General features: G+C 39.5%; 1 protein-coding gene across 1 annotated transcript in view; it reads left to right on the plus strand.

The window, feature by feature from the left end:
• The first annotated feature begins 1925 nt into the window (after positions 1 to 1925).
• Positions 1926 to 24552, plus strand: part of RECK (reversion-inducing-cysteine-rich protein with kazal motifs) — a 57688-nt gene continuing 35061 nt past the window's right edge. Inside the window, exons 1-6 of the mRNA XM_010577143.1 lie at positions 1926 to 1974; positions 2193 to 2251; positions 9909 to 9983; positions 13289 to 13325; positions 20273 to 20358; positions 22525 to 22572. Of these exons, the coding sequence (XP_010575445.1) occupies positions 1926 to 1974; positions 2193 to 2251; positions 9909 to 9983; positions 13289 to 13325; positions 20273 to 20358; positions 22525 to 22572 (354 nt within the window). The remainder of the gene's footprint in view (positions 1975 to 2192; positions 2252 to 9908; positions 9984 to 13288; positions 13326 to 20272; positions 20359 to 22524; positions 22573 to 24552) is intronic.

The raw sequence follows: 24552 nt of genomic DNA on the forward strand, positions 1-24552 counted from the left end.
GTGTAGGTTGGGAACTCTGAATTCTTGGGTCTCTTAAATGTAGCAGTTACTCTCAATAAAAATTTATATAATGGAAAATTTCTGGGACTTACAGTGAAACAAAACAGCAAAACTGTGATTGAGTAGCCAATATTTCTGTTTGTAAGTAAAGCCTATGTTTAAGTACGTTTGGTTGGATTTTTTTACTTATGCCAATTAATTTGCTGGATATCTTTCCATTGTGAACCTGAATGTTTTGTCCAGCACTGTGTTAATGTGCTTGCAGTCTGATTGCATAGTCACTGAAATCCAGAAACGTTTCTGAAAGTAAGTGCAACTCTTGCCTTAAGAAAAACTGTCTGTTCTTAAAAGTTAATGGTTTTTATAGTTGTTCCATATTTCTAATACCATGGCTTTGTAACAGGACTAAGAAAGTGTAAAGCAAAGATTTTCAGTTAAGTGAAATAATAACTGAAGCTTGAACATGGTGGAGCCTGCTAATGATGAAGCAGATTCTTGGCATGGATCGGCTTACTGAACATAGTGCAGGAAGACTGGCAAGATCCCACGTGTAGCTCTCAGATCAGAAAGATTTTTAAGCCATCTGTGTCATATCTCAATCCTCTTCTGCGATGGTAGAAAATTGGCAAAAAACATTAAAGTCAATTTTACAATTTCCTCCTTTCATTTCACCATGTTGTAAGCAGGATTCTGGTGCTGTCCTCATTTATTGCAGGCGTTTTGCTGTGCTGTTTCTAATTATTAATTAAAACATTCACCAGTTACAAGTCCTACTTTGGTTTCTCTTCTTTCCTCTTCAGGAATGGTAGAATTCTGCATTAAAATATAGCTCAATCCTCTAGTAGCCATTTTAAATTGTGACTGTTACAGACAACCTTTTCAGGGATTTTTCTTTTTTTCTCCCTCTCTCCCAGTTCCTTGACATTTTCAAGCTGAAATTTTCTTTTCTTTTTTAATGTCATTTCAACATTGGAGAATTTTGGGTTTGGTGGTGGTAGATTCTTTTGCTTTTTAAATTGGATATCTTCTTGTAACAGCTGTAAGCTTGCAGCTGAAAACACTTGTAAGCTGTGAAATTATCAAGGAATTCATACCCAAGATCCTTCTTATTGGTTCGGTCAAAATTTATTTCGTAACTAGGTATTGTGAACTACAACTTTATATGTGTGGTATCATTGTACAGTATTGCTTTATTATGTTGTATCAGTGTGATATGTAGCTCAGATACAGTTGAGCAGAAATCTGGAATCATTAAATGATCCTGTGTATGAAGACAGGCGTGGAAGTAAAAGCTTTGAAGGAAACCTCTGTCTGTCTGTTTTCTGATACAATGTTCTAAACACTGGGCAGCGAGGATGAAAATGAATGTCAAGGAGTTGTGCAATTCATTTTATATTGGCCAAGCTTAACTCTGACTGAAGGAAATATTTGGATGGTGGAGGAACAAAGCACAATGTTAAAAATGTGGCTTTAAACCTTGGTGTTTAATGACTTCTAAGTGCTTCAGTTCTCCTTTGTTTTCCTGTTGATCTGCTCACATCTGTGTTTGCTCTATGACTTCCATCTAGTCAGGCAAAACCACTCTTAATCATCCATCACTAGTGAAACAATTCACCATTTTGTTCCAAGTTTTTAAGAAGCCAGAGTTCAATGAGCAGCTGTGTTCACCTCTGTGTGAAAAGGGGATCCTGCTCTGATTTCCTTTTCCACCTGTTCCTAACTGGTTCTTGCACCTTTCAGATTCTGTGAGGTGATTCCATTTACAAAAGCGTATAGTCTCTCTGGAGTTTTTTGGTGGGGTTTTTGTTCACTGTTTATTATTCTAGTCTCTCTTTTTTTTTTTTAATTTCTCCTGGGTTAATAAATTGAATTGCCTCATGAAGGAATTTGACAGGTGCCAAGCTAGTGGAGGTTAAGCAGCAGAAATGTGGCTAGAAGCAGAAGGAAGGGGAGTGAGATCTCCTTTTGGTGGCAGTGAGTGTTCAGGGGTAGTTCTGCGACACTCGATGAGCAGATCTGCCTCAGCTTCGGAATAAAAATTTCTCATGTTCTTTTTTGCCTTCTGGGAAGGAAAATTTCTCACTGTCATGTGTGGACCAGACAGGCCATCAAGTGGGTGCTTCTGTTCGGAAGTGATAATTATGTGCTTCATGTTATTTAAATATCTTTTCCCTTTTCCTGCTTTTCCATAGGCTTGTCTTGTTGTTACCACGCAAAGGACAACTTAATGTGCCGTGACGTCTGTGAACAGGTAAGCTTGTTTTAAATTTGGTTTATCCCTCAGGGTTAAAATCATGCCTTTAGGCAATGATGTAGCAAGATTAGGGTTACAAGCAAATGATTTTCTGTGTGAATACTATGTGTGAATCATGAGATGTAATATTGTTGTTATTTAAATGAGACCTTAAATGAGTTTTAAAATTTAAAACTGTAGTCATCTTTCCTTTCATAGTGGAAAGCAGGTTCTGCTGAAGTTGAGGAGAAGTAGAGATACAAATCTGGGGTCAGGATTCGGTCAAGAAGTGATAAGCATGTTAGGAAATGGGAGGGGTGAAGGTACTTTATACCCAGTTTCTGGATCTTGTGTATTTCCAGGTTTGGGGGAATTTAAAATGAAGAACAAGATGTTGGTACTGTTCTTTCTTCCTGCCAGTTCTTGTTTCTTAGGCATCTGAGATACTCCTTATGATATATGGCTTTGTGAATCCAGCAAAAATCTGCTTACTTAGCCTGTTCATAAGGTAATAACAAAGAGCTGTTTGTGCTAAATTCAAGCTTGGCAAATACTTTTCCACAACTTATGTTTAGATTTGTACCTTTGGATAGTAAGTTGTATAGCTTTGTGTGCATGTATTTATATAAATGTATATACATAAAAATTTTACATCAGTAAAGCATACATACACATATACACAATTTTTATATTAGAATGGTGTCCTTACATCATGCCTGCCCCCTTTTCTTGTCTTCATTACCTGCTTTGGGGCAATTCAAGCACTAAACCTGGTTATGATTAAGTTTATATTTATCTGTCATTGTACTAACAAAACTTTTAGTTTAAATTGCATTTTTCCCTCCCTGATATCATTATAGAATGCAACCAATCCCCTTTCAGCTTCCCTATTGTTAGGCCAAACAAGGAAAAGTCTTACAGTCTCTTTGCATAAGATATTCTCTCAATTCCTATAATTATTCTTGCAGCCCTTCCAGCATAAGTTTATCTCTTTGAATACAGGTAAGCAAAACTGTACATGGTATTGTAAACAAAAGTATAGCACTCAATCTTTAAAATTGTGTTGAAACTTATGTGTAAGTAAGAGAAAGATATCCATTCCTGTATATAAACAAATTTAATTGACAGGTTTAGTAGCTTCATTGAGAGGGCATTTGGAATAATCTGTCCAATTCTTTCTTCTAGTCCACTGGTTTGAAGTGCCCAGTTTATCATGGGAATTCCTGTTAGCTCTTCATGAAAGGCCTTGAGCTTTTTACTGTCAAATTTCATCTCATTTCTGTTAATACTGGCTCTAATTATTGTGTAGAGGTTTTGGGGTTTTTTGTAAGATATTCTGATCTTGCCTCATCTGGATGATCTCTCTCTTCTCAGATAATCAGCATATTCAGAGTCTTTGTGGTGAGAGGTCTAGAACAAGTCAAAAGCAAGGCTGATGCCCCTCAAATTGTTCTATAAGGAGCTGTCTTTGTTACCTCACATCAGGCTGGTAGCATCGTTTTCTGAATGATCCTTTGATATAGGCTAGCAGACTGGCTGAAGGGGCTGTCTACTATTTTTCTACTGATTTTCATGTTCTGTAAGTTAACCATTTTGTGCAGCACAATTCAAATGCTTTGTCTTTTAATCCATTTTGGAATGTATTATTTGATACTTACCCCCTTGGCTTAAACAACATTTGTAGGATGGAGGTTTGCTTATGTGGGGGATGACTGTCAGGCAATAGAGTTGGCTGAATGATTTGCCTTTTTCCGTCTTTCCAAGTGCCTTTTCTGAAATATTTGCCATGCACTTGTTGCCTTGTCTGTACCACCATACTGTACTGTCCTGACATGATAATTTATTTAATAATAAAACCAAAAATGTTTTCCTTCTAGACTTGGTAGTTTGAGCCATAAAACGTTCAAGTTGCTTGCCAGGGATGTCAGGGAAAGAGAGCAGGCTTGTGTCCCATATTTCTTTTTAACTAATGCTTAGGGAATGCCAGTGACCAGGGTGCACAGACAGGAATTTGGCATTAACACAGTCGATTCTTCTTCTATGCAGAGAGGGCCAGCAGGAGGTGCAGATGTACTGCTTGGGATGGAGTGCATCTGTTCTGTCTAATAGGACAGTCACTGGCGCTGGCTGGGCCAACCACTTGTGACATGTTGGAGGTCTTGACCCGGAGGGAGCTGTTGAGGAAGAACATGTCCATCCAAGTCGTGGGGTTCAGGGAAAGGATGGTGTCTCTCCTAGAGTCAGTGGCACTAGAACTGTGGGAGTCATGCTCTGGTCAGCTTCCTGAACTGTCAAAGAAGCTGAGAAGAAGCATTGCCTTGATGTAAATGGGAGCTAGTCAAGCTTTTTGCAGAGAACCTGCAAGGGCAATAGCCTGAATGATGCATTGCATGGAAAGAAGGATGGCCAGAGGCTATGCTTAGTGGAGACTGAAAGTTTGTGACTCCTGACAGCCAGAAGAAGTTTCTTGGCCTGTCTTTGGATATGCACTTGCAGAAGAGATTTGGGGCCTTAGAACAGGTGAAGAGGAGCACACTCCATCAGGGAGCCATCTTGGCCTCATCAGCTGGTTGTAAACAGTGCCACCAGGAGAAGGACTCCCTTCTGCAGGGGATGGAGGCACTCATCTGCAGATGAGACTTGCTGTCTAAGGTGGTTTGATTCAGGAGCTCAGATCTAGGATGCTACAGAAATTGCAAGGGTTTTTTGACCCATTGGCTGCTCATCTACACGGACACCAGTGATACTACTGCAGGAGGCCCTCCATGGGTAAAAGGTAACTACAACCCAGGGGCTACGGTGAAGGGCACAGGAGACCTGGTGGTGTTCCCCTTGATCCTGCCAGTTAAGGAAAAGGCTTGATTAACAGTAAGGAATTCTGCTAACTAGTAATACAGCTACTTTAAGTGAGCCCTTTGAAAAAGAAAACTTAGATTATAGATTTGTTTGTCAACTAACATGATTCAAACATCTAATTATTTTGCATTCTTAATAAGTATTATTCCAAGCTTAGTTTTAGTATCATCTTCTTTCTGTGATTATTTGATTAAGTCTGTCAGATACTGTAGCAAGAAATAAGCGGGCCTGTCTTTATTAAATTGACATTTTTTTCCTAAGTTTATTTCTGGGAAGTTTCACAATGATAAGGTTTCTGGCAGCATTCATCTCTGTACCTCTCCAGAGATCTCTATCCAGATCCTCCTCCAAGCATAAGAACAGTCCATCCCAGTCCTCAGGAAAACATGTTAATGTTTCAAGAGGCTGGCGTGGCTAAACAGAGAAGTCATGAACAAGCTTCAATGCAGAAAGGCAGTATAGAGAAGGTAGCAGCAGGGAAGGGTCATAAAAGAGGAATTTAGAAAGTTTGCCCAGGCATGTAAGGTTATATTGGGAAAGACAAAGCTCAACTGGAGTTGAGACCTGCAGAGGATGTCAAGGGCAACAAGACATGCTATGGAAGTAGTTAAAAGGCTGAAGAAGAAAGAGTGTGTGACTGTTGCTGAATGCAGCGTGTGATTTAGTGTCAGCAAACACAGATAAGGCAGAGGTACTGAATACCTTCTTTCCTGAGGCTTTGTTACCAAGGTCTGCCAGTCCTCTGAGCACAGGAACAGGGTTCAAGGAGGAATATTACTGCTAATAGGTGATGGTTGAGTGGGGAATTACTTGAGAAAATTTGAACCATATAAGACCATGGGACTAGATAGACTGTATCTGAGGGTGCTGAGAAGTTGGCTGGTGTCACTGTGAGGTTACTCTTCTATCATCTTTGAAAGGTTCTGGAACTTGGGGGAGGTCCCCAGCGACTGAAGAAGGACTAACAATGTACCCAGCTTAAAAAAAAAAAAAAAAAAACAAAAAACAAACCCAAACACAAAACAGTTCTCAATCCAGCAGACTACAGAGTAGTCATCTTCTCTTAAGATGACTGGGAAAATCACAGACAGAGTCCTCTCGGAACACGTTTTTGAGCATGTGAGGGGTAAATCATGCCTGACAAACCTGATTGCCTTTGATAATAAGTCTGGATTTCTGGATGAGGATAAAGGAGTAGATGTCATTTGTGTTGACTTTAGCAAGACTTTCAGCACTGCCTCCCTCAATATTTTTTTTATCCATTTTAGGATAATATGGTTTTGATGGATGAACAACTAGATGAGTAAAAAACCTGGTTGGATAATCAGACTCAGAGGTAGAGGTTAGTGGATCCTAGTCTGCCTGCAGGCTAGTAAGAACTGGAATACCAAAGGGGTCTGTGCTGGGACCTGTCCTGTTTAACATCCTTATTAATGACGTGGAGGAGGTGACAGATTCCACTCTTGTTGAGTTTTCAGGCAATACCAAGCTGGAAGGAAGAGCTGATAATCTTAATGGCAGGACTGTCATGCAGAGGTACCTGGACAGGTGGAAGGAATTGGCCAACAGGAACTTTATGAAATTCAACAAGAACAAATGCAAAGTCCTGCACCTGGGAAGAAAGAATCACCCCCAACAAGTGCTGGAGATTGATTCCCTAGGGAGCAGACTTGCTGAAAAAGGACCCAGGGTACTGGTATACAGACAGCAAGCTGAACATGAGCCAACAGTGTGCCCCAACAATAAAGAAGGGATCGTGGGCTATGTTAACAGGAACGTAGCCAGTAGGTCTAGAGAAATGATTCTCCCCATTTAGTCAGCACTTGCTGACCACATTTAGAATACTGTGTCCACTTTTGTCCCCCCTGTTACAAGGAAGACATCGGTGAACTGGAACAAGTTCGCAGAGAGTCGGCAAGGTGATCAGGAGGCTGGAGCACATGCCCTCTCTGGAGAGGCTGTGGGAATTGCCTTTAGCCAGGGGAAGAAGGAGCACGTCAGAGCAGCCTTCCGATACCTGTAATAAAATTGCTCAGAAGACAGAGCCGGGCTCTTCACAGTGGTACATAGTGGGACGACAAGAGAGAGCAGTCATAAATTGAAACTAGAGAGTTCCAGCTGATTATAAGGAGGAACTTTTACACCACAAAAACAGAGACTGTACAGGGACCCCAAATACTACTGCAATTCTTTTCTTATTTCCGAAGCCAGTACTATCCTTCTCTTGTTTTGCTTTCCATGAGTTTATTGTGTTGCAAATTTAGAGTAGAACTGTAATGTATTTCTCCTTCTGAAAGATCTGAAGTGTGCCCATGTTTCAGTTATTCCTGTAATTTCTAGTTTCATATCCCACATTAATAGGTCTGTTTCCATCCCTTTTGTTGTCCAGTTTTTTGTTTTAATTTTCAAGTGTTTTACTTAATTGGACTGCTAAAGGACCAAGAACTAAAAACATGATTAATGTGGGACCAGAAGATAATTTAAAATGTGCTGAGAGCTCAACTTACATTGACACTTCATGAAACTTTAAAAAACAAAACCAAAACAACAACAACAAAAACAACACCCAAAAGATTGATGAGGTAAAGGCATCTTGTAATAAACTGAAAATATTGCTACTGCTCTAAGGAAATGAGATGAACAACACTACAAAATGGTCTGAAAGACCCCGGGGGGGGGGGGGAAGATAAATTTACATGATTCAGAATTGTGTATGAAAGTCAATGAGTTAAGGTAAGATTTCTTCCCAAGTATAGCTGTGCAAAATAATTTAAGTTGGAAGAGTCATTTTGTCTAACCTCCTGCTGAGAGAGGTGCTAGCTTCAGAATTGAATCAAGTTGATCAGGATCTTGTTAGTGAAGTTTTGAATATCCTCAAGAATATTCAAATCAAAATCCTCAAATCCGCAGCCTCTCTGGGGAATCTGTTCCAGCACTTAACTACTGTCACGGTGAAGAGTTTTGGTTTGTTTTTTTTTCCCCCCTTTGCATCCAGTCAGAATTTCTCTTGCTGCAACTTGTTACTTTTGCAGCTCATCCTTCCACTGTGCAACCCTGAGAACAGTCTGACTTGTCTTTTCTATAGTCCATCTTCAGGTACTGCAAGACAGGAATTTAGATCCCCCCTGCTCCCTCTTAACCCTTCTTCAGTTTGAACAGAATCTTTCACCTTGGCCTGTCTTGGTATGTCGTAAAGTCCAGCATATTTTGTGGCCTTCTACTGGACTCTGCGGTTCATTGATAACGTACCTTGCGCAGGGGTGGCACAAGACGGGGTTTGGTATTACAGATGTGGACTCATCAGTGCCTAATAGAAGAGTCATCTTCCTTTAACCTGCTGGCAGTGCTGTTGCTAATGAAGTGCAGTATGCTGTTAACTTTCAGTGCTGCATTGGTGCACTGCTGACCCATGTCCAACTTATCCACCAGGACCCAACTCCCTTTTCTGCAAAGCTGGTTTCTAGCCAGCGAGCACCCAGCCTGTACTGTTACATGGGGTTATTCCATTTCAGCTGCAAGATTCTGTGTTTGCCTTTGTTGAACTGCTTGAGTTTCCCATCAGCCCATTGCTACAGCCTGTTGAAACCCATCCAAGTGGCAGCTCCACCCTCCAGTATATTGATGACAGCTCCCGGTTTAGGCTCATCTGCGTACCTGCTGAGGATTTTTTCTGTCCCATTGTCCAGCTCGCTAGTAAAGCCATTTACGATATTGGTTTGACTCCTACATGATACCGCTTCTAAGTGGCCAACACATAGACATTGAACGTTGACTGCTAATCTTTGAGCCCTACTGTCCAGGCAGTTTGTCGCCTATCTTGTAGCCCACCCGTCTCATCCATGTTTCACTAGTTTGGTTCTAAAGAATCGGTGGAGACCGTGCAAAAACCTTTTATAAAGTTAAGGTAGACAACACTGTTCTCCACTTTTTTACTAAACCAGTCTCTTCATTACAGAAAGCTATCAGGCTAAATTTGCCCTTGGTAGGCCTTGCTGATTGTTCCCAGTCATCTTCTTATCCTTCATGTGCCCTGGCATGGCTTCTGCAAGGATTTGTTCTGCAGTCTTCCTGCAGGGTGAGGTTAGGCTGAACAGCCTGTAATTCCCCAGGTTATCTTTCTTGCCTTTCTAATGGATATGATGTTTGTCTTTTTTCAATCATCAGGAACCTCATCCAATTGCCATGGTCTTTCAAAAATGGTAGCAAAGCTGCCTTGCAATGACAGTAGCTAGCTTCTCAATATCCTCAGTTGCATCCCATCCAGTCTCATGAACTTCTGGATCTTCAGTTTGCTTAGGTGGTGCTTAACTTGATCTTGCTCTGCTCTCACATGGGTAGTGTTCATTCACATGTTAGTTTTGTTAGTCTCTTTAAGTAGTCTAGGTTTTGTTCATTTTTGTTCCACAAAAATTATTTGTTTCAGGGTTTTTTTGTAAGGAGTTTAGTTACCTCAGGTCATGTAACATGTAGCAGAAGGTTAATTAAGTAGAGTTGTATAATATTTTGATATGTGGGGCAGAAATCCTCTATGTTTTTCACACTGCCTATTCAATAGAAATTTTTTGATTGGAGTGTTTGAGGAGGAAATCCTCATTCACTTCTAAATACAAAAATTTCTTCTTCATAAAAAGTGCAACATATTTGAAAGACTATAGATATATAAAAGCAAATCTTAACTTTGCATTGTTTACATATTAACTGTTAGCCAAAGTTGTCAAAGGGTAGATAGTAGTGAAACTAAAAATGATGAAATCAGTTGAAAAAAGTATCCAATGTGTAGTTATTCTATATGTTTTAAGGTGTGTTTTCTTTCTAACAGATTTTGTCTTCTAAGAGTGATTCCCGTTTGAAGCACTTACTGCAGCGAGCACCTGAGTATTGTCCAGAATCAATGGTAAGGCTTGCTAGCTTTTAATTAAAGAAAACAAAACAACTAATCCTATATTACCAAAGTTTTGCTTGCAAAAATAAGGTTTTAAAATTACTTGTATTTCATTTACTCACTGAGTTTTGAGCTGGTAGAAGATGTGTGTTTGTCTTCAAGCCTTCTCTTCCTTGTTATGAGGACTAGAAAAAATCTTACAATGAGAGTTGATCCTCAAAGTAGGATTTTTTTTTTTTTAAAGCCATCATATATTATGCTACTTGCAATGAGATGGGACTTGACTTGACAGTTTTGCTAGGTGTCCTGGTTGTATAAGCTACGATATGCAATGAAAATCTGACCTGTGTTGTAAAAAATGGTGCTGGGTGATTGCCACTTGGATGTTGATGGCAGTGACTTAAATTAGATTATGTGTTCCTGCTTGTGTGTGGGACAAAGCTGTAAGGTCTTGGTTGGGCTAAGGCAACAAGACTCTCATAGCTGCTCTGAATGGTTTATAGCCATACCTGACAAACTGAAGTAATGCTTTTATTGGATAAGTAAGTTTATGGTTTCCTAAAAGTTCTCACTAAAAAATGAAGGATGTAATCTGCTCCCTGTCTTAGAGATGTTCTAACTGGGGAAGAGATAAGCACTATCATTCAGATTGTAAATTCTGGAGTCTTATCTCTTGGCAACTTAGAATATCTCAGCACGTTTGCTGTCAGAAAAGTCTGCATTATTCTTGTAATTTTTGTTACTTCCAAACCGTGTCAATCGTGTTTCCAGCTAGCCTAAAACATATACTCACCTCAAATGGGCAACATGTAGGAGTAGTAAATCTGAGAATGACATTTTATAAGCAATTTTGCAAGAGTGTGTTTGTTTAAAGGTCCTTTCCTCCTGTGTGTCAAAAGTATTGCAGATCCATGGCAACTTTAGAAAGTCATTAATTCCTGTGAAGACAGAATTACTGCATGACAATATGGGTTGCTCTTTAAGTGTGATTAAACTTTTTCTTTTGTTTTAAAAAGCATGTTCAGTACTCCTTCATTTCAACCCACCACAAGTGGCTTTACCCTGGCTGGAGGCCAGGTGCCCACCAAAGCCGCTCTATCACTGCCCCTTCCCCAGGTGGACAGGGGGAGAGAAAATGTAATGAAAGGCTTGTGAGTCAAGATAAGGACAAGGAGAGATCACTCACTGGTTACCATCACAGGCAAAACAGACTCAACTCAGGGAAATTAATTTAATTTATTGCCAATTAAACAGAGTAGGATAATGAGAAATAAGAACAAATCTAGAAACACCTTCCCCCCACCCTTCCCTTCTTCTTGGGCTCAACTTTACTCCTGACTTCCCTACCTCCTCCGCCCCAGTGGCACAGGGGGATGGGGAATGTGGGTTACGATCAGTTCCTCACACATTGTCTCTGCTGCTCCTTCCTCCTCAGGGGGAGGACTCCTCACTCTTTCCCTGCTCCATAAACTTCTCCAACGTGAGCTCTTCCCACAGGCTGCAGTCCTTCAGGAGCACACTGTTCCAGCGTGGGTCCCCCGTGGGGTCACAAGTCCTGCCAGAAAACCTGCTCCAGCGCAGGCTTCCCACGGGGTCCCAGCCTCCTTCGGGCATCCCCCTGCTCCAGTGTGGGGTCCTCCCTGGGCTGCAGGTGGAGATCTGCTCCACCATGGACCTCCCTGGGCTGCAGGGGGACAGCCTGCCTCACCGTGGTCTTCCCCACAGGCTGCAGGGGAATGTCTGCCCCGGCACCTAGAGTACCTTCTCCCCCTCCTTCTTCACTGGCCTTGGGGTCTGCAGGGTTGTGTCTCTCACATATTCTCACTCCTCTGTCCCAGTTGCTGTTGCACAGCAGTTTTTACCGGTTCTTAAGTGTGTTATCACAGAGGTGCTACTAACATCACTGATGGGCTCAGCCTTGGCTAGCAGCAGGTCCATTTTGGAGCTGGCTGGAACTGCCTCTGCTGGACATGGGGGCAGCTTCTGGCATCTTCTCGGAGAAGCCACCCCTGCAACCCCCCCTCTCTTCAAAAACCTTGCCACGTAAACCCAATACACCCCTTAAGACTTGTCACTTGCCTTCTTACTCTCTGCAGAATTTTCCTCTGATTTAATCTAAGGTTTTCCTAGTGCTTGCTTAAAAAATACTGAATTCAGTAACATTGTACTAAAATCCATGTAATCCTTCAAGGCTTTTCTGTACTCTTGTAATTTTAAGTACTATGCTGTGATCATATTGTCTAAGTGTTGTAAGACTCCAGTTGTAGGATGTTAAATGTCTAGCATACAGTGTATAGCAACTCCCATAGCTTTTAATTCTTCAGGCTTCTAACACAAGTGCGCCCACTGTAACTGCGATATGTAGTTGTTTCTGACAGTTGAACTAAAATTCTTACCTTAGACGGAATTCTTCCTCTGCTGCCTAGACCTCCTTCTTCCAGGATATTTGTAACTTTTATTGGGTGGGTAACATAAGTACCTGTGGCAGATCAGTGTCTGAGCTGACATTTCTTTTATACTAGCCCCAGTGTAAAGAACACCCCGTAGTCAGTTTGGTTATAGTAGTCTTGGTAATAACAGTAATGAGAGAGATAGGGACAGCAACTCTTTGGTAAGCTCATCACCTGCTTGGGTTTTTTCTGCCATAAAGAGAAACATTTACAGAATTCTTCTGCCTAATACCACCAGCCACTTAGGCCATTTAGCAGGACCTGTGCTTGGGACCAGAAGTGCTTTGCAGTTGGGGTGAATCCAACAGATCCCTATTGTAACTTTCCATGTTTTTAACCTTCACTTACACAACTCTTCCATGTATCTATCTTTCCCTGAAGCTACATTTTTCTGGTCTCTGGGGTACCTTAAAACCTCTTTCTTTTGTTTTGGGTGCAGTTATATGTGTTGTTGGTGGGGGGGTTAAGCTAGTGGAAAAGAGTGCTAGGACAATAAGTTCTCCACAGGTCTTGGTCCTAGTTCCTTTTTGTGTGTGTGTGTGTCTAAACAGTTGCTACTTAGTTCTCTAAACACTGGTGAAGAAAGTTGACTAGCTAGTATATTCCAGGTAATCACAGTATGTTCTGTACCTACAAAAAAACCGCTGCTATTGATTCCACACTCTGTAGATGGCAGCCTTCTCGTCAAAGCAAGTGGTACTCAGCTTACATCATGTAGAACTTCTTCAAAAGATATTTCAGACATAAGGATTCTTCAGTAGGATATTTAAAACCCAGGGCAAAAATGCTGAGAATGTTGTTTTGTGTCTGCTAGAAACTCTCTTACTCTGTAGATTTACTTTTGCTTAATTGCATTTTACTTTTCAGGGAGAAGTGTGGGGTTGTATAAATTCTTCTTTGCCAGGTAAGAAGTACTAGTTTACTATTGAATCATGTTGCTTTTTCACCATATGCATTTTTTGATGTTGTCTACCACCTGCACCTATAGATTTTGTGATAATTTAACTTCCATTATGCTTCCATTATAAACTGTATTTGGTGTCTAGTTTCCTTTAGTCTAAACTGGGTTACCTGTGCATTTTTTTAACACTTCTTTTCCTGGCTAGAAAATGCTTAATATGTTTGTATGATTAAACATGCATGCTTCTGTGACACATCCAAGAATAATCAAAGTTTCTTTCCTTTAAAGGTTTTCTATTATTTTTAGTTTCAGTATACTTTAGTCTTAGCCTGATCTATAAAATCATGGATTATTGCAACTTTGCTCTAGATGCAGTATAATTTGGAAAAAAAAAATAGTAACGGGGGAAATAGAACTAGACAAACAATTTAAGAAGTGCAGAGGCTCAGATCAAGAACCAAACTGCTTGGTACAGGTGGATTTAGAAAGTTAAAGCATAAATCACAAGACAGGACTGTTATGTTAAAAGGAGAGATCAGAAATAGATGAAATTGGGACTTAGCTAGTACTATTGTATCATATGTCATTTCCAAAAGACTGAGTGAAATTAGCATGCTATGGTTGAAAAAGTGGTAGTGAGGAAAGATGAGGCTATAACAGTTTTATGGCATCTACTCAGAATTACCCCCCACACACGCAGCTTCAGAGGCAAAATGTTGATTCCAGTGTGTGCAAAGAGATTTGCTGTCTTATATTTTGCTAGTTTTACTTAATAATATCTTTTGGAGTTGCAGTGCTTCTGTCTCATCTAAAACTTGATAAATTGTTAGTTGGAGACAATACCTAATCTTCATTAGCTATATACAAGCTCAGTAGCTATATACAAATGGGTGGCAATGCTTTTACTGGAAGTGAGAAATACATATTGGATTTTGAATGTTAGGTTTGTGTAAGCAAGTGAAAAAGCATTGGAAGTCTTTGTTAATGAACCACTCCCAAATTGTCTTCCTGTACTTTCTAAACTGGTGTGAGGCCTCTTCCGTGCCTTTGTGGTAGGATTCTGTTATCCTCTGATCTATGGAAAAAATGTCACTTCTTCAGTGGTGATGTAAACCATAGTTTAGTCCTGTGTGATAAAAGTTAAATCTTCCTGTAGTATCCTGAGCTTGTATCCTGAACTTTGTACCTGCACAAAGCCAGTCACTTTTCATTCTTCTTGCATGTGAAGTTACGTTACTTTTTTCTTCTTCTTTAACTTGAGCCACTTCTAAAATTCTTTTAAGTATTCTCCAGTGAGAACTGTAGGATTTTGTAAATTAATGGTGTGTATATAAGACAGCATTATAGGGGAAGCTGTTATTCCCTTTCTGGGAAATCAGTGGACCAGCACACGCAGCGTGGGGAGCAAGCAGGAGGAGTTAGAAGTCTGTGTGCCATTACAGGGCTATGATTTTATTGGGGTCACAGAGACACAGGAGGAAGGCTCGGACAGCAGGAGTGCTGTGATGGACAGGCCAGGAAGGTGAGGAGGGGGAGTTGCCCTTTATGTGAGAGTGTAACTGCCATGCATGGAGCTCTGCCTGGAGATGGATGATGAGCCAGATGAGAACAGCACATGGGCATATGAGTGGCATAGTATGGGCATATCAACATACTAGTGAGTAGTCCAATATGGGTGATGTTGTGGGTGTCAGCTACAGACTGCCTGATCAGGAAAAAGTAGTCAGCACGGGCTTTCCCACGGAGTTCCGGCCATTTGGGGCAGCCTCCGCTCCCCTCCACGGGCTGCTGCCTCACCGCGGGCTGCAGGGGCATCCCCTCCTCCTTCCCTGACCTCGGGATCTGCACAGGGGTTCCTCTCACATCCCACTCCCCTCTCCACAGCAGGTTTCCCAGCAGGTGGGTTTTCTTTTTTTTTTTTTTTTTTTCCTTCTGAAATCTGTTCTCCCAGAGGCACTACCGCTGTCGCTGAGGGGCTCCGCCTGGGCCAGCGGTGGGTCCGGCTCTGAGCCGGGGGAGCTTCCAGCAGGAGCCAGCCCTGCAGCCCCCTCCCCTGCTACCAAAACCCTGCCACACAGACCCAAAACAAACTGGAAGAAGTCTCATGTTCACAGGCCCTGATGCTCATGAGCAACTATAATTACTCTGGTACCTTTTGAAGAGACAACACAGGAGGGCACAGGCAATCTGCTTGGAAGAATCCCATAGGATACAGCCCTGGAGAGAAGAGGGGGCCAAGAGAGCTGGTTGATGTTCAGCAATCACCTTATCCAAGCTCCAGTTAGAAAAGCCAGAGCCTATCTGGAGTTAATGCTGGTAAGGTATGTGAAGGACAGCCAGAAAGCTGCCCTGTTTCTTTAACTACATCAGCAGCGAAAGGAAAACCAGGGAAAATGAGGGCTTGCTGCTGAATGGGGCAGGAAACGTGGTGACAAATGACACTAAAAAGGCCATGGCCGCCTTTGCCTCTGTCTTTACTGGTAAGATGAGCCTTCAGGAATGCCAGATCCCTGAGGTTTAGAATGGGGCCACAAACTGAGTTTTGATTGGATCAGCATCTCTGATTTTTCATAATACAGGATCCACAAAGTGTTTTCACACACACACAAACACACACACACACACTGATGAAACTGTATACAGCCCTCCCAACATCGGTGTTGTCATAGACAGTTGCAGAATATTGACTGGATAAACAGATGACTTTGGTAGTTATTTTCTTTCTTAACAGCTGTATGACATGCCTGACAGTTTAGTTAAGAATGTAGGTGGAAACCTGCTTTGCATATGGATTTCAATGGCGTCCTGTTATAACACAACATACATGCTAAATAATTTGGGATCTGCCTTATAATCTGCTGCTTGATATATATCCTTTGTGTATTTTCATTATAGTTTGTGTTTTCTCCTGTCCCATTCCTTCCCCACAGCAACTTGATATTAATGATCTGTGTTAAAATTTTGGAATTGTTTGATTTACCAGTAACTTCATCATGATAGTTACCTTAAAATATTAATATTCTCACAGCTACCACTTGAGCTACCATTCTTTTTCACATTTGTTTCCACTTCTTTAAACCCATCATAATGGTCTTCTGTTAACTTTCTTTTATGTCTCATCCTCACAAAACAACGCTGTAGGTCATGTTTTATTGTCCTTGCCAAGATGGTGTTGTAAGCCTTAAATACTTAAGATGAGGTGTTCAGGAATGTAAGTATTCTCTGAAAGAAAATTATTTTTCCATGTTTTCTGAAAGCAAGTATCATTAGTTTGTCAGTGTTTATTTATTAAATCCAGTAGGCCTACAGAACATGTATTATTTTGGGGGACTTGTCTAGGAAATTAAAGTTTCTTTATGACCATGCACATATGATGCTGTTCAAGAAACTGCTTACTAAAGATGATCGAGGGATAGCCAGCTGGGAAGGGGGAGGGAGAGGAAAGCAAACCCAGCAACCTAAAATTCTGCATGATAAACTGGGTTCTGATTTTTTCAGGTTTATCATTTTCTTTAAGCAAACTGTAGAAGACTTCAAAGAGACAAAAAAATTGACTTGGGCTTTCTTGCACCCTTCTTGACACATGCAACTCTTGAACATGAAAGCCTAATTAATTTTCTTTTTTTTCCATCTTCCTTTTTTTTGTCCTTCCCAGTTTTCTTGGTATCATGGTGATCCAGCATTTCTTAGATATTTTCAGAATGTAGAATGTTTCTCTCATCACAAAATAAATGTATCAGAGATGACATTCTAATTTTTCATGTTTATGCAGCTTTTTACCTCTGTTTCTGACTTCAGTATTCTTGTGGAGACTGCAGTAAAATGTTTATAATAAGGAAGAAAAATGTGTGTGTTGTAAGTCATCTCACTAATGTGATGTGGCTTCTGGAAACTTTTGGAGGAGATGTAGAACAAGAGCCTGTGTTATGCAACTAGATGATCTTTTATAGTTCAAGGATCTGTATTGTACTTGAATCAGTTAATTTGATGAATAATCAGAACTATGGTCTTTAGTCAATTAATTGTGCAATTAATAAGGTATATTTTCATCTAGAAATACATGCATTTTAATTACCTTGACTACAAAATTAATTTTTAAGCTGCTGTATTAAAATTGCAGTTCAGTGTTTTTTGAAGATGTGACATCAATTTTTTCTCTGCAGGCTTGTCTGCTACTCATAAACATCCTGGGGAGAGGGCCACTTGCCAAGAAAATACTAACTATGGCTGAAACTTATCAGTGTTCTTAATTTGGCATGTATTTGTAGCTTGCTTCATTCTTTTAGCACAGTTTAGTTCCAGTAGAAGTACGTCTGAAAGCCACACACTCTGTATTGCACAAAATATGGATGCTTGATTATTCAGTGGTTATTCACTGGTGACTATTCAGTGGTGACATTGCCCCTAAAGCTGTACAGCTGTATTTATCATGTGTTTCTCCTGGATATAGCTGGTTATTGCAGCAGAGATTTCTGGAAATCTTGTTTTCATGTTGCACATGGTATTTCTTTTATGTTTTTTAGATTGCTTAAACCTTACAATATCAGTCCTACTAATAAACATTCTACCAAATATTACTGTTTTGATTGAAAGGAGTTCTGTGTATAGCTCCACATATGAAAGCTATGCAGAAACAACTGCTACATTATTTTAGGCCTAAAATAGAACATAGTGATTAGTTGATTTGGCAATTAACTGTACATATGTTGTTAAAGATATGTGCATAACTTCCATGTAGACATGCATTTACTTTTGGAATTAGTTTAAAACAATGCATGAAATTCTGAATCTTTGAACGTTGATTACAAACTACTGCTGATGTGTGCACAACAGCCATCTCTTTGACACTTTGAAAAAGATGCTCAATCTCGGAAAAACTGATTCCGTACCCCAATTATGGAAGTGGAAGGTGAGGTGACTTAGCAGGTGTTTGTGGCCTTCACAGATGCTTTGAACTAGTTTGAATTGGAACGGTGAGACAGTACTCTGAATAGACGTAAAGAGGATTTAGACAGTCTCCAAAAAGACTGGTAAATCACTGGCCTACAGTGCTTCCAGAAGGTCTGGACTGTTCAGGTGGTACACGGCACTTCAGAATGACAAAATGCAGGCTGTAACCAAAAGCTGTTCTTCACCTTTGCCTCTCTGCTCCCTCCATCTGCTATGCAATCCTGCTGCCTTACTTGTGTCAAGCATTAAGGTTTCAATTTGCATTTTAATAAATGTAATTAATATTTTAATTTGCTGGGAAAATATGTTAATTTAGCTAAAGATTTTGATCCTCCTTTATAAATTTACTATTAGTGTGTTTTCTTAATTTGCCCATCCGAATGTCATGAAAGACCGATACTGGTAAGACTTTCTATGCAATCTGTGTTTGTAAAGCAAACAAAGTATATTTTAAAGGCAGTTTTGTTCATGATAAATACTTACTGGTGATTGTTTTCCATTGATTGCAATGATTTTTAATTACTGTTTTCCCGGTATTTTTCTTAGCATTTGAATTTAAGGTCACTGTTCTCACTCCTAGCTTTTTACTTCCCTTTTTTAAGTTGGACATCCCATGTGACTTTTCTGAATAGACATTTCTACTAGGCTTAAGGGCATTTTTTTAAATTAAGTGGTTGATTCTTTTACTTCATACTTTTTATTTCTACATAAAGGATACAATTTTTGCATGTCCTAAAATACTGCTTTATTTTTAAAATACTCATAACAAAAATGAGTGGTTCATTTGAGCTAAATAATTCCACTCCCCACCCTAAGAAAAAAGAGTGTAACAAATTTGCCACAGCTGCTGGGCAGCTGCATAGGTTAAGCCTTCCCTTTAATTATTTGTGTCTTTAAAGTTACATGAGAAATAAATAAGGAATGCATTCATCTTTTATTTGATTTCTGATGTCTTGAAAACATCAGAAGATCTGTATTTGTGAATAGATTAAGAGGATGAAACAACTTGTGGCAGCAATTTACTTTTCTATTAGCTTTATGATAAGAAATGAGGATAATAGTGAAATAAATGGAAAAAGAGAGACAAGGAGATGGGAAACTTTTATTGAAGATAATTCTGGCTCTGAAACCATTTTATTGGAGGGGATATACTACAGAGGAAGTGTTGTGGTTTAACCCCAGTAAGCAGCTAAGCCTTGTACAGCCGCTCGCTCATTCTTCCCCTGGCGTGATGGGGGAGAGAATAGGAAAAGTAAAAGTGAGAAAACTTGTGGGCTGAGATAAAGACAGTTTAATAGGGAAAGCAAAAGCCACATATGCAAGCAAAGCCAAATGAAGAATTCATTCCCCACTTCCCATGGGCAGGCAGGTGTTCATCCATCTCCCGGAAAGCAGAGCTCCATCACGCCTAACGGTGACTTGGGAAGACAAATGCCATCACTCTGAATGTCCCCCCCTTCCTTCTTCCCCCAGCTTTATATGCTGAGCAAGACATCCCATGGTATGGAATACCCCTTTGGCCAGTTTGGGTCAGCTGTCCTGGCTGCATCCCCTCCCGACTTCTTGTGCCCCTCCAGCCTTCTCGCTGGCTGGGCAGGAGAAGCTGAAAAATCCTTGACTTTTAGTCTAAACACAACTCAGCAACCACTGAAAACATCAGTGTGTTATCAACATTCTTCTCATCCTGAACCCAAAACATAACACTGTACCAGGTACTAGAAAGAAAATTAACTCTATCCCAGCCAAAACCAGTACAGGAAGTTTGAAGTAAGTAACATACTCTGTGTTGACAAAGTTGGTAGAAAAATATGCTATTGAAACCAACAGGAGGATGTGTCTGTAGGAGATAGCAGCGTTAATTTTAATGAGGTTTTGATTTTTTTTTTATGAGAACAGGATTATCAAATTTGAAAAGTAACTGACTCATGGGGAGGGATGGGAAAATGATGGCAAGGTTTCTCTTTCTACTGTAATATGTGCTGTCATCTTATTTTTCAAAGGAGTTTTGAAGAAGTCTGACGGGTGGGTTGGTTTAGGTTGCTGTGAGCTAGCTATTGCTGTGGAATGTCGGCAAGCATGTAAACAGGTAAGGCTTTCTAATTGTTTTTCTGTGGTTAATGTCAGATGGCACAATGTTGAATTCGTTTATGTATTACTGTTTATGAACTTCAGGCTTAATGCATTTTTTACATCAAAATTAAATTATCACATAAACACTTTTTAAAATTGTAAAATATGACTAGATACTTCCCAGGAAGTACTACTGGTCATAAATGCCAGCAACCAAATTCCAAAAACCAAAGCATATAATTTACGTTTTTAAAGTGAATTTTCAGTAAAAAAGTACAAGTTCAAGTCTACTGAGATGAAAACCTAGTTTAAAAAAAAGTGGCGGGTTCGGCAGCAGGGAGGGGATTTTTGGGGGGGTATGTATTTTCAACTGTGCAGTAAGACTAGGCTGCTTGCAATGACTTGATGAGCCTGAAGAAGAAATTTTAAGACCTTAGGCTTAGCTGTGCCTTTTTTGTATATTCTGATGCCACATTTAATTGCTCAGTAGTGAAGACACAGTTAAGATGAAATCTAACCGTGTTTATAACTTCGGCACAACAGAAGTTCTGGTGTGAGAGCCAGTGAGCTGGCTGCAGGCATGTCCTAGCGCCACTGCATCCACTTAGTTTTGCTTTGCAAACAGTAGGTGTGTGATTATTGCTGATGTGCTCTAGTTTGTTACTTTATAGTAATTTATTGTCATAGTAATTTATTGACTGAATCCGTAAAGATTCTGAAGCTCTCTTTGCTTATGCTAAACTAAGTTTCTTGAATTTTTTTGTCACAATCTCTACATGAAAGTTGCCATTTTAAAATAATGCTGAGTAGAAGGCAATGTGTGGCTGTTTCTAAGCTCTCTTTTTTTTGCAGTGTAATGTTTAGTGATGCAATGTTGTGGTTACAGCCCCGAATTTTTGTGCCTCTTAAAAGAGGTTTTTGTTCATCAGATGGAAGAAAGTTGGTTCTGGTATTACTGTATCATTGTTTTTGTCAAGTGACAATGTTAAGCATAATACATAAATTTAGCAATGAAAAAAAAAAACTTTTAGTAAAAATCTATGAAGCATTTTGTGATTGCCCCCCCCCCCCCCCCCCGAATATATGCTTCTGACCTTAAAAAACATCTTCAAATATAATTATGTATCATCATCCTTGTAACTCGGTTCTGGAGCACAGGTGTACTTAATATTCACTGTAGTGTCTTGCATATTACCTGTGTAATCTTAATCTTGGACCAGCAGCCTACTGCAAATTGTTGCCATGCAAAAAAAAAGAAGATGCTACCTTCACCCAAAAGCATATAGTTTAAACAACTTCACAAGAGATGACCAGTGAGTACACAAACTTAGTAGTGTGGGAAAGAGGAGTGAGTAAACAATCTGGGTACTTTTGATCTTCTGAAAAGGAAGATACATGTATCTGTTCCTGAATGCATTTCTTAGCAAAGTTTTCTAATTTATCCTAATGTTGAAGTGTTTTCCAGACCTGATAAAAACACTTCTGTTTATTGCAGCATCCTATGAAATTCTGTTAATTTAATCTTATGATTGTTATATCATTCTCATTATTCTCAGTCAGATGCTGTATTGTTTGTAGACTCTGCTGTCCCAGAATCTTGGCCATATTTTGTACTTTAGCTGACTCTGGTTGATTTTCACTTAAACTAAAATACAGATATTTGCTAAATATTAGGGATAATGGGAAATACTTGGATTTTAATTTTGATTTGTGGAAGTTGATGGGGTTTTGGAGGCATTTTGAAGAAGGAAATATGATAGGTCCAAGACCAGACTTTATCCTGGTATTTTAAATTATTGGAGGGGGAAATAACTAATAGTAGTAGTAATAATAATTTTGAATATCTGTCATATGAAAAAGGAGCAAGAGGTACTCTACAGAAGAAACTAATCTGCAGTTTGAAGGGAGGATTTCTGCAACTCAGTTTGACAATAGGAACTGTAGGACTGTACATAAAAGAGGGAGGAGAAGGGAAAGAGGCACATAAGTGGTACTGAGCATGCAAAATGGAGAGATTTTTATGCTCAAGTTCTTCCATTTCCTAAATGTTTCCTGTGTTCTGCTCTATCTGGTAAACCTTTCACAAAAACAAAGTTGCTTTGTGTGCTTCCGGTATCAACTAACTTGCAACATGATTTTTATTTTTTTCTACTACAAACGGAGAAATTTATCTGTCTTCCAGGCTTCCGCAAAGAATGATGTTTTAAAGGTCTGCAGGAAGGAATATGAGGTATGTGTATATGTGTCTGGATATATCTTACTAAAAATCAACTGGTTTATAAATTCTGTAAAAAGTATCCTGTAGAAGAGGGAAGTCCAGTCTTCTTACAGTTGTATTTCTGGATATACCCATTTTCATCCAAATGTAAATTACGTCTCTCTACAGTTTCTGTAGAAGTATAATCATTTTCTGTAAAAAGTCTTGCCTTTTTTTAGACTTGCATATATCTTAATTTGAATGAAAAAGATGCAACTTTCAAAATGGAGACATGGATTCCAAAAGTTTTTGTTTCATAGAATTTTTGATGAAAGTCGGCATTCATTGCGAGCATTCATTCAGTCAGAAACATTTCAGCTTCTACAGTGGGAGAGTCAGCTTAGAAGTGACCTAAAGAAATAAACTCAGGAGAGAATAATCTTTTAAGTATCCTATCCTAATGTAAATCATTTCAAGTGAATAATTTTTTGTAACATCAGTGAAAATATACGTGTTTGCAATTATTTTTACTGTTCTGCTTTTAAAATTAATCATCAGGATATTTTCAGAAATCTGCCTTTACCTATGTTCTTTTTAACACAGTTTGTAGAAATGCTGTTCTGCTAGGACTACTTTTCTTTCAACCTGTTTCTTAACTAAAAGCCAGATTCTTCCTCGCCCCGTTCATCTCATTTCTTCCTGCCCTAAATTAGGTAGTCCTGCATAAATTCTGCTCATAATCAGCAGTTCAGGATATCAGACATTCTCTGTTCTCTTGATTTGGGCAGAAGTACAGCAGGTTTCCTGTTTTTCCAGGAAACATTAAATTCCTCACACACCCCCCCCCCTTTGGTCCTTTTATAATCTACAGAGTATTTTCCTAGACTCTTCACTGTTGAAGTTACCATAGCTTGTTCTCGTAAAAATGAATTTTCATTGCAAGTAGTTCTGTCTCCTCTCGTGCTGTGATATGCTATACTGTCAACATCTGTAAGCTTCTCCTCTGTTATGCTGGTCTGTTTCCTTCTTTTTTTCTGGATTTCTGCATTGCTGTAGGAGGTTGGCCAATATGGGTTGAACGAGAACGGGAGAGGAAAGGTAAGAGATTAAAGAATGACTACAAAATGGTGATAGTCATCTTATTTACTTTTCCTAGTTCTTCTTTTTCCAGTTTTTATCTGGAATTTTGGAAAGTGGGTACCTTAGTCTTATTCAAGAGTGATCTTGCTGTTATTGTACAGAAAACCTTAACTCTTTCTATCTGTGCAACACTAAAAGAGAAGGAGAAGGAGAAGAATTATGGAAGAAGGAATCAGTCTTCTGGTTGGTGAAGAAGGAAAAAGAGCTTTTGTAATGAGCATTAGGAGTAGTAGATACAGATACTGTGTTAGGGACAGAAATTAAGTATCTGATGTGGTAGGTATTCAGTTACTACAGAATTTGTGTGACAATGGGTTTTCCTACATATCTAGGCTTATAGGTACTCATGAAAAATAGTACTTGCAATGCTCTCAAGAGACCCCTCAGTTATATAAATTTAAAGGAAGTTTTGCCTGATAGGAGACTCCAAAAACTACTTCTGGAGGGAACCTGCAGTTTTTCACACCCTAGTCATTCTTTCTTCTTTTAAAAAAAAAAAAAAAATTCTTGGTGCCTTGGTGAACGTGTCCTGCTCCCTCTGTACTCTGTAAGTAGCTTCTGTGTCTGTGACCAGTACCATACTTTGTACTCAGTTGGGTTGGCTGGGGAAGAAGCTGAGCAACTGGGAAGGGAGTGACTAGTTAAAACTGAAAGAGGTGACAGATCAGAAACAGCCTGTGAGTCACATAAATGCAATGTTGTCCATACTGTGTTTGCCTTTGTGTTTAAGAACTTGTACTTCATTCACTAAAAATGAGGATCCAATTTAAGAATTAGTTTACAATAAAGATCATATTGCTTGTTCATCAGCTCTCAAGTCTGTTACTGAGGTATTGAATATATAAGTACATGACATGTAAGTAAACACTGGCT

This window comes from Haliaeetus leucocephalus, unplaced genomic scaffold (genome assembly GCF_000737465.1).
Source record: "Haliaeetus leucocephalus isolate CR32 unplaced genomic scaffold, Haliaeetus_leucocephalus-4.0 Scaffold41, whole genome shotgun sequence".
NCBI lineage: Eukaryota > Metazoa > Chordata > Aves > Accipitriformes > Accipitridae > Haliaeetus > Haliaeetus leucocephalus.